Raw genomic sequence first — 10,512 nt, forward strand, 5'->3', positions numbered from 1 at the left:
TGATGTAGAAAATGATTTTGATTATAGCAATGCTAATTATGTATATGATGATGGCAAAGGCAGCAATGATAACCGTAGTTATGACGACGATTGTCATGACGATGACAGTGGTAAAGAGAGCCATGACGATGTCACTATTCATGACCATGGTTACGATGTTTGCAACGGCATTTGATGGTGACGATGACAGCGAGCGATGACGATGATGTTTACCGATGATAACGGGAGCGATGATGTTGATGACGAGCCGGTCACGGTTATGCCCCCTCCCCCCGGCCCGCAGGTGCCCCCCCCTCGTCGCCACGTGACGGTGCCCGAGCGCCACGTGGACGAGGACCCCGAGGAGCCGCCGATCCCCCTGGGAATGGAGGCGTGGCAGAAGAACACGGAGCGGATCAAGGCGATGCTCGCCAAGTCCAGGTACAGCGTCGTCACGCTCGCGTCGTCACGCACGCGTCACGGTGCGTCGCGGTATTAACCGGGGCCGCCTTCCGGTTTCGCACTGCCGCGACCGCCCGCCGTCACATTTCCCCGCCCGCTCCGCGTTGCCAGCGTGCAGAACGCAGCGCCGCCGCCGTCGCCGGCGAGCTGCGAGGCGACGCGGGGCAAGGCGGAGGTGCACGTGCAGGAGCTGGAGCGCATCGTCAGCATGTCGTGCGCCCTCGCCGCGGAGGCGTGCCAGCGCAGCAAGGCCGGTACGGCGCCACCGCCGCGGGCGGCTCGGCCGCGCGTCGGCGGCACCCGGCATGCGGTATTCCAGGGGTCCCCCTCACGGGGTTTGGCGCCTCGCCATTTGTTCACCTGGTCGCCGGTAAACTGCGGTAGGTGGCGCTCGACTCCGTGGTATACCGGACGCGGTGTGCCGGAGCGGGGATATATTTTCCGGGTGACCAACCCGGCCGCGGAAGCTCGGCGGGCTCCAGGCCGCAGCGCGTCAGCCGCAGCGTCTCCAAGCCGCGCAGCTTGCTCAGGGGCGCCGGCGACTCGAGGCGCACGCCGCCGTTGTCGAGGGCGAACGAGCGCACGCCGCCGCTAGCGACGGCGGCCAGGCCGGGCGGGAGGCGGGCGACGCTTGTCGTCAGGCGCAGGCCCCGCAGGCGCCTGAGGCCGCCCAGCGGCTTAAGGAGCGCGGGCGTCAGGGGCCCCTCCAGGGACAGCTCCTCCAGGTGGCGCATTTCACGCAGCCAGCCCGGGACCTCCGCCTTGACCGCAAACTTCACCTGCAAGAGGGCGCGGGGGGGGGGGCGGACGCCGCGAACGGCAACGGTGAATATCGGTCCCCGACACTGCGACTTAAATACATTTGGTGGGGGAGGTGACTTTTTGGTGATGTCACGGCCGGGTCAGTGGAGCCGAATGGACCGCTCCGACCGACCCACCCTCACGCCCGCCTGCCCATCCACCCACCCACGCACCTCCAACTGGTGCAGCTCCTCACTGAGGAAGGCGAGTGCGCGATTGTCGACGCTCACGGTGCAGTTCAGCAGCCGGAGTTGGTGCAGGTTCACCAACTGCACCACCGCCGCCCCCAGCGTCACCCCGTGCATCGAGTCCAGCGTCAGCACCTTCGGTGGGGGATTGGGTATGAGGGTGAGTGAGTTGGTGGGTGAGTGGGTGAGTGGGTGTGTGGGTCAGTGGGTATGTGGGTGAGTTGGTTGGGCGAGTGGGTGAGTTGGTAGACGAGTGGATGTGTGGGTGAGTGAGTTGGTGGGTGTGTGAGTTGGTGGGTGTCTGGGTGAGTGGATGGGTGTGTGGGTGAGTGGGTTGGTGAGTGAGTGGGTGTGTGGGTGGGTGTGTGCGTGAGTGGGTGTGTTGGCAAGCGAGTGGGTGAGTGAGCAAGTGGGTGGGTGTGTGCGAGAGTGGTTGGGTGGGTGTGTGGGCGAGTTGGTGGGTAAGTGGGTGTCTGGGTGAGTGAATTGATGGGTGAGTGAGCAGGTGGGTGGGTGGGTGCATGGGTGTGTCCACGGGCACCTGTATCTGAGTGAGGCGGTATGTGTCCACTGGCACCGCTGCCAGCTTGCAGAGGCGTAGCTCGCTCTCGCCCTGCGCGTTGATCTCAAGCAGCCCCGTCAGATGCGACAGGGTCCACACTTGATCCACGTTGACCTGCCTCAGCTTATTTTCGCTCACCTGCAGCAGCAGCAGCAACAGCACCAGCAGCCAAGCGTGGATGGATTTTATTTGTTTCAGCAGCGAGGGCCCAATGAGCCGTACCGCCCCATGTTATACATATGTAGTGAGCAACTTCCGAGACACATCGTGTAGAGGCCTTCTTATTTATTCTCACACTGGACAATACGTATATGTAAACGTCTCTACGTGGCTACACAACCCCATCGTCGGCGTCCAACTACACAGTTACTTGACTTAGCGCAGCGACGGCGACGATGAGAGCCCTGCAGAAGATCGACCACGTGGCAGGACGGCAAAGAGAGATGACGGCGAGCGGCGACGCAGCCAGGACTCAGGACCCCCTCATGTACACCCCGGTGCGGCCAAGCCCCGCCTCCGGCCACGCCCCCTTCCAGAATCTTCAAGCAGGTTCCCGGTGCTTGCGGTCTGACTCAGCCTTTGACCTTTACTACCGATACGCCCCCCCCCCCTTATAATTAGTCATTACATAACTTGCCTATAACTGCGATTACCCCTCCAGGCCGACAGGTGACACCCTGTCATTACACATGGACTAACACGACTCAAACAGAGACCCAAAGACTCAACATCCCCCCTATAGCCTCGATGGACTGTTGGGGCAAGTGCTGTTAGCGAGCACCGATGCAGGCCAGGCCAGAACGGCACACGAGGGGGTGGGTGGCCAGCACCACGCTCACCACACAGAGACCCACAGTTTGTTGTCCTAACACCGCATCTCTGATCAGCGCGGTCGGCTCCGTCCAGTGTACGGCGTGCGTGCAGCGCACAGCGTGCTCTGCGAGCGGCTTCTCCTCACCTCGGACAGGAAGACGGAGAACTTGGATGCGTAGCAAGGGTCGTACTTGTCCACTAGGTGCAGGAGGAAGGCGAAGTCGTTGCGCACGTCCGGAATGTCGTCCACCCCCGTCTCCTGGCGCGTCTCCGCGAAGCTGTACTCCTTGAGCCTGCAGTGTCAGCGCCCCCCCCCCCCACCCCCCAGCACAGAGAACTCAGCGCCCGTCGACCCTCGTCCTGACGCGGAAGATCTCCCACGAAGCCACTAGTAAAACGTTACGTTTAGATCTTCGTAGCAGTGTCGCCGTCCGCGCTAACCGCATCTCCACGATCGCCGAAAAGCCCGTAGGCCAAAGCCAGAAGGCTGCCGGACGGCGATCCAGTGCCACACAACCGCTCTGCGGCAGCACCGCCGCCCCCCCCCCCCCTCTCACCTGCAGGTCACCACCCAGTAGACGACGTAGGCACAGGTGAGCGCGTAAACGCACATCGTGGTCGCGTAGGCCATCCACATCATGCGGAAGATGCGCCACAGCCCGTGGACGCAGTAGAAGTTCCTGTAGCCCGTGATGTACTCGCCTTCCACGCAGTGGATGTGGTAGCGCATATTGGGGCAGGCGTAGCCGGTGTACGCGAGCACCACCAGCGCCTGCAGCAAGCGGGCCGCCGTCTGCAACACGTATATCCTGTGGAGCCCGCCGCCCGCCTCCGTGTGAGCGCGGAGTTTCTTCACCTTCTCGAAGAGAGCCTTAGCCTGCTCGCCCTCCTTCTTGTCCAGGATGCGATCATCCGATGGCGTCCGCCGGTCCTCGCTCTGCTCCGGGGGGGACCGGTCGGGTGGTGCGGCCTCGCCGAGGTCGACAAACTGGACGGAGGGCCGGGGCGGTCCCGGCGGAGACTCAGGAGGCAGCTTCTCCATGGGGATTTCGCCGGATCTCGGGTCGCTGCGTACGTGGGATTGCGTGGACATCGGGCAACGCGTCATGACGCAGAGATGCACAGAAACCCATAGAGACTCACAGAGACCCTTAGAGACTCAGAGACCCATAGACACTCACAGAGACTCGCAGAGACCCATAGAGACTCACAGAGACCCATAGAGACTCACAGAGACCCGCAGAGACTCAGAGACCCATAGAGACTCACAGAGACTCGCAGAGACCCATAGAGACTCACAGAGACCCATAGAGACTCACAGAGACCCGCAGAGACCCATAGAGACCCATAGAGACTCACAGAGACCCATAGAGACTCAGAGACCCATAGAGACTCACTGAGACCCATAGAGACTCACAGAGACCCATAGAGACTCATAGAGATCCTTAGAGACTCAGAGACCCATAGAGACTCACAGAGACCCGCAGAGACCCACAGAGACCCATAGAGACCCACAGAGACCCATAGAGACTCACAGATACCCGCAGAGACCCATCGAGACTCACAGAGACCCGTAGAGACCCACAAAGACCCATACAGACTCACAGACACCCACATCATTACGCACATACACACGCACACAAAGATCCCCTGTATAGCCTTAACAGACTGTAGGGGCAAGTGCTGTTAGCGAGCACTTATGAAGGCTGGAATTGTACAAGAGGGGGTGGGTGGCCAGCACCACGCCTGGTCGCCTTTGTCTCCCCAGTGGCGATGTTTACCAGGTACTCATTTGATACCGAGTCGACCTAGGGGAGGCCCAGAACTGGTTCAGATAATCGTCGCTGGTCTTGGCCGTGAGGGGGAATCGAACCTGAGTCGCCGGGTTCATAGCGCAGGTCGCTAACCGCTTCACTACCGCTCCCCACAAAAACAAAACAAAGATCCCCTTATAGCCTTAACAGACTGTAGGGGCAAATGCTGTTAGCGAGCACCTATGAAGGCCGGAACGGTATACGAGGGGGTGGGCAGCCAGCACCACGCCCGACCACCTTAGTCTCCGCAGTGGCAATGTTTTTATCCACCACACCAGGTACTCATTTGAGGCTGAGTCGACCTAGGGGAGGCCCAGGACCGGTTCAGATAATCGTCACTGGTGTTGGCCGTGAGCGGGAATCGAACCCGGGTCGCCAGGTTCATAGCACAGCAGCGCGCTAACCGCTACACTACCGCTCCCCACACACACATACACACACACGTACACACACACGCACACCGCCAACCGTAAGCCAAACCGGTTATGAAAAGCAGGGGGATAGAGATATGTGTGAACGGGCTCGCTGCCCCAAACCCACGCGGGGTCCCCCTGCAGGGTGAAAGGGGAACTTTTTAGGTTTTTTTTTACTTAAGGGGGGAAGGAATGACAAAGGCAAGAGAGGGGATAATAACCAGGAAGGAGCCGTGGGCCGTCTCTCCGTCAGCCCCCTTCTGACCTGCAGCTCCCCGCCGTGGCGAGCAGCGGCGGCCGCAACGCCGCCGCCGTTGTTGCCACCCCGTCAAGCGCGGCCTCGTGGACGGCGTGCGTGGTCCACTGCGAATCCATGCACTTGCCCAGCACGGACACAAAGTGCTCAATCTTGGAGCTCGTCTCCGGGAACCTGAACCAGAAGTTTCTGGTGGCCGTCAGGACGAGCGTGTGCAGCACCACGAGGTGCGGGAAGTACTTGCTGATCCACAGCACCGCGTTGTCGTAGCAGAACTGGTTGATCAACCGGTACTGGTACTGGTCGAAGCCGGTCTGGGCGAGTGTGGGAACGCACGCAGAAGGGCAAAGTGAACTGGCGTGGCGGTGATATCGCATGCCCCTCCCTTGCAGGGTGACAGAGCTGGCTCAAATCTGGCTTTCGCCTGATGATGCCGGTTGTAATTACTGGCGAAACGTCACCGTACTCAAGATCGTCAATGTTGTGGCTTTGCTCTCCAACACACTGGTGTGCTGTACTAGGATATTACACTATACACTACACTATATATTACACTATACATTACACTATCATGTACATTACAATATACACTACACTATAAATTACACTATACACTACACTACTATACACTACACTATACATTACACTATACACTACACACCACACGTTATACTATACACTACACTACACTATACACTACACTATATATTACACTACACTATACACTACACACCACATTATAGTATTCACTACACTATACATTACACTACACTATACATTACACTATACATTACACTACACTATACACTACACTATACATTACACCACACGTTATACATTACACTACACTATACACTACACTATATATTACACTATACACTACACTATCATGTACATTACAATATACACTACACTATAAATTACACTATACACTACACTACTATACACTACACTATACATTACACTATACACTACACACCACACGTTATACTATACACTACACTATACATTACACTATACACTACACTATATATTACACTACACTATACATTACACTATACACTACACACCACATTATAGTATTCACCACACTATACATTACACTACACTATACATTACACTATAATGTACATTACAATATACACTACACTATACATTACACTATACACTACACTACTATAGACACTATACATTACACTATACACTACACTATACACTACACTATACACGACACTATTCCTCGGGCAACTGTCGGTGGCGCAGCCGGCCTTTCCGCTGGCAACAAGGTGGTGCCGAGCCGGCCCGAGGGGGACCCTCACTCACCCTGTGGGCCCTGGGGTTGGCCACGAGGTCCCTCAGCACGGTCTCGTTCCACTCCTTCAGATCCACGTCGAAGCCGCTCGGCACCGGCACACACAGGATGCGCTCGTTCATGTTCTGGGCGGAGGCGGGGGAAGTGGGTACCGCGTGACCATGACGAGCGGTCGTCATGGTCACGTGACACCGTGTGGTCTCCTGGAGGACGCCGCTCCACGCAGGTGGTTCACTTTGCGCGATTCCCGGTGTATACGGGGGGGGGGGGCAACCCAAATCGACCCAAGATTCGCTCTCTAGCCAGCGCTTTGAGTTAGCTCGCACGCAGAGTTGGAGACCACGACCTCCTGCGTGCCAGGCGAGGTAGTTAACATCTCGCGGCCACCGTGCTGATGAGACATACGCAGAGTCCAAATATGCAGCAGGGGTCGGGGATGGAACCTATGACCTCCTACATACCAGGCGAGGTCGTCAATATCTCCCGGCCACCGTGGCGCGATGTTATACAATGTCCATGAGCAAGGCGGCGACATTGATGAATGTGCGTGGGGGGGCTCTCTGGAGCGTTGTTGGAACGACGCACCTGCAGCATCCCGGCAAAGATGCCGATCATGAACATGGGCACGGAGAGCATGTCGCACAACACGTCCCACCAGGGTTGAAGGATCTTGAGGTCCTGGTGACCCTCCAATGAGAAGGAGGAGGTCAGGGCTCCGATGGGAATCATGACTCGGGCCGAGACTGCACACAAGCAGACATCAGGCGCGCAGAAACACTCACAGAGAGACACTCGCACAGAGACGCGCACATAGAGACGCACACAGAGACACACACAGAGACACACAAACAGAGACACACACAGAGACACGCACACAGAGACACACACAGAGACACGCACACAGGCAGAGACACACACGCAGACATCAGGCACGCAAAAACACGCACACAGAGACACTCGCACAGAGGCGCGCACACAGAGACACACACACAGAGACACATAGAGAGACACACACACACAGACACACACAGAGACACACACGCAGACATCAGGCACGCAGAAACACGCACACAAGAGACACTTGCACAGAGGCGCGCACACAGAGACACGCACACAGAGACACATAGAGAGACACACACACACAGACACACACAGAGACACACACGCAGACATCAGGCGCGCAGAAACACGCACACAAGAGACACTTGCACAGAGGCGCGCACACAGAGACACACACACAGAGACACACACACAGAGACACGCACACAGAGACACGCACACAGAGACACACACACAGAGACACACACAGAGACACACTCGCAGACATCAGGCGCGCAGAAACACACACAGAGACACGCACACAGAAACACGCACACAGAGACACACACAGAGACACACACAGAGACACGCACACAGAGACATACACAGAAACACACACACAGAGACACACACACAAAGAAACACGCACACAGAGACACGCGCACAGAGACACACACACAGGCAACAAAGACGCACACAGAGACACGAATACAGGCAACAAAGACACACAGAGACACGCACACAGGCAACAGAGACACACACACAGAGACACACACACAGAGACAGGCGCACAGAGACACACACACAGAGACACACACAGGCAACAAAGACAAAGATCCCCCATATAGCCTTAACAGACTGTAGGGCAAGTGCTGTTAGCGGGCACCTATGAAGGCCGGAACGGTACACGAGGGGGTGGGTGGCCAGCACCACGCCCGACCGCCTTTGTCTCCCTAGTGGCAATGTTTACACACCGCACCAGGTACTCATTTGAGGCTGAGTCGACCTAGGGGAGGCCCGGGACCGGTTCAGATAATCGTCACTGGTGTTGGCCGTGAGCGGGAATCAAACCCGGGTCGCCAGGTGCATAGCGCAGCGCGTTAACCGCTACACTATCGCTCCCCACAAGGCAACAAAGACGCACACACAGACACGCACACAGACACACAGAGACACGCACAGAGGCAGACACAGAGACACACACAGAGACACACACAGAGACACACGCACACAGAGACACACACAGAGGCAGACACACACAGGCAACAAAGACGCACACAGACACACACAGGCAGACACACACACAGAGGCGCACACAGAGACACACACACACAGAGACACACACACAGAGACACACAGAGACACTCACAGAGGCACACACAGAGACACACACACAGAGACACACACACAGGCAGACACGCACACAGAGACACACACAGAGACACACACACAGAAACACACATACAGAGACACGCACACACAGAGACACACGCACACACAGGCAGACACACACACAGAGGCGCACACAGAGACACACACACACAGAGACACACACACAGAGACACACGCACACAGAGACACACACACAGAGACACGCACAGAAACACGCACACAGAGACACTTGCACAGAGACTCGCACAGAGACACGCACACAGAGACACACACAGAGACACACACACAGAAACACACATAGAGAGACACGCACACACAGAGACACACGCACACACAGGCAGACACACACACAGAGGCGCACACAGAGACACACACACACACACAGACACACACACAGAGACACACGCACACAGAGACACACACACAGAGACACACGCACACACAGAGACACACACACAGAGACACGCACAGAAACACGCACACAGAGACACTTGCACAGAGACTCGCACAGAGACACGCACACAGAGACACACAGAGACACGCACACAGAGACACACAGAGACACTCACAGAGGCACACACAGAGACACACACACAGAGACACACACAGGCAGACACGCACACAGAGACACACACACAGGCAGACACACACACAGAGACACACGCACACAGACACACACACAGAAACACACACACAGAGACACACAGAGACACGCACACACAGAGACACACACAGAGACACACACACACAGACACACACAGAGACACACACAGACACGCACACAGAAACACACACACAGAGACACACGTACACAGACACACACACAGAAACACATACAGAGACACACACACAGATACACGCATAGAAACACGCACAAAGAGACACTCGCACAGAGACACGCACACAGAGACACGCACACAGGCAACAAAGACGCACACAGAGACACACACACAGGCAGACACACACACACAGACACACGCACACAGACACACACACAGAAACACGCAGAGACACACAGAGACACGCACACACAGACACGCACACAGAGACACACACAGACACACACAGACACGCACACAGAAACACACAGACACACACACAGACACACACACACGGAGACACTCGCACAGAGACACGCACACAGGCAACAAAGACGCACACAGAGACACACACACAGGGAGACACACACACAGAAACACGCACACAGAGACACACACAGAGACACACGCACACAGAGACACTCGCACAGAGACACACAGAGAAACGCACACACAGAGACACACACAGACACACAGACACACAGAGACACACACAGAGACAACACAAATGTCTCCCGGTGTAGTCTCCCTGACGGGCTGCGTGAGGCTTACACACACACACACAGACACACACAGAGACACACACAGAGACACACACAGAGACACACACAGAGACACACACACAAAGGCAGACACAACACAAATGTCTCCCCGTGTAGTCTCCCTGACGGGCTGTGTGAGGCTTACACACAAACACAGAGACACACACACAGAGACACACACAGAGACACACACACAGAGACACACACACAGAGACACACGCACACAGAGACACACACACAGAGACACGCACAGAAACACGCACACAGAGACACTTGCACAGAGACTCGCACAGAGACCGCACACAGAGACACACAGAGACACGCACACAGAGACACACAGA

At 56.5% G+C, this 10,512-nt stretch overlaps 1 protein-coding gene across 1 annotated transcript; it reads right to left on the bottom strand.

Annotated features, from left to right (window-relative positions):
* Positions 1-474: 474 nt before the first annotated feature.
* On the bottom strand, positions 475-7,339 carry LOC142911185 (volume-regulated anion channel subunit LRRC8C-like). Its single transcript, XM_076060287.1, has 9 exons — positions 7,186-7,339; positions 6,612-6,725; positions 5,298-5,602; positions 3,363-3,872; positions 2,951-3,098; positions 1,972-2,130; positions 1,416-1,565; positions 896-1,220; positions 475-719 (listed from the first exon to the last, which is right to left on the bottom strand). The coding sequence occupies exons 1-9, from the start codon at positions 7,327-7,329 to the stop codon at positions 475-477; spliced, it is 2,100 nt and encodes a 699-aa protein (XP_075916402.1). The 5' UTR covers positions 7,330-7,339.
* Positions 7,340-10,512: the final 3,173 nt, after the last annotated feature.

This window comes from Petromyzon marinus, unplaced genomic scaffold (genome assembly GCF_048934315.1).
Source record: "Petromyzon marinus isolate PM22_M1 ecotype Great Lakes invasive population unplaced genomic scaffold, UKy_Petmar_22M1.pri1.0 PM_G_Scaffold_17, whole genome shotgun sequence".
NCBI lineage: Eukaryota > Metazoa > Chordata > Hyperoartia > Petromyzontiformes > Petromyzontidae > Petromyzon > Petromyzon marinus.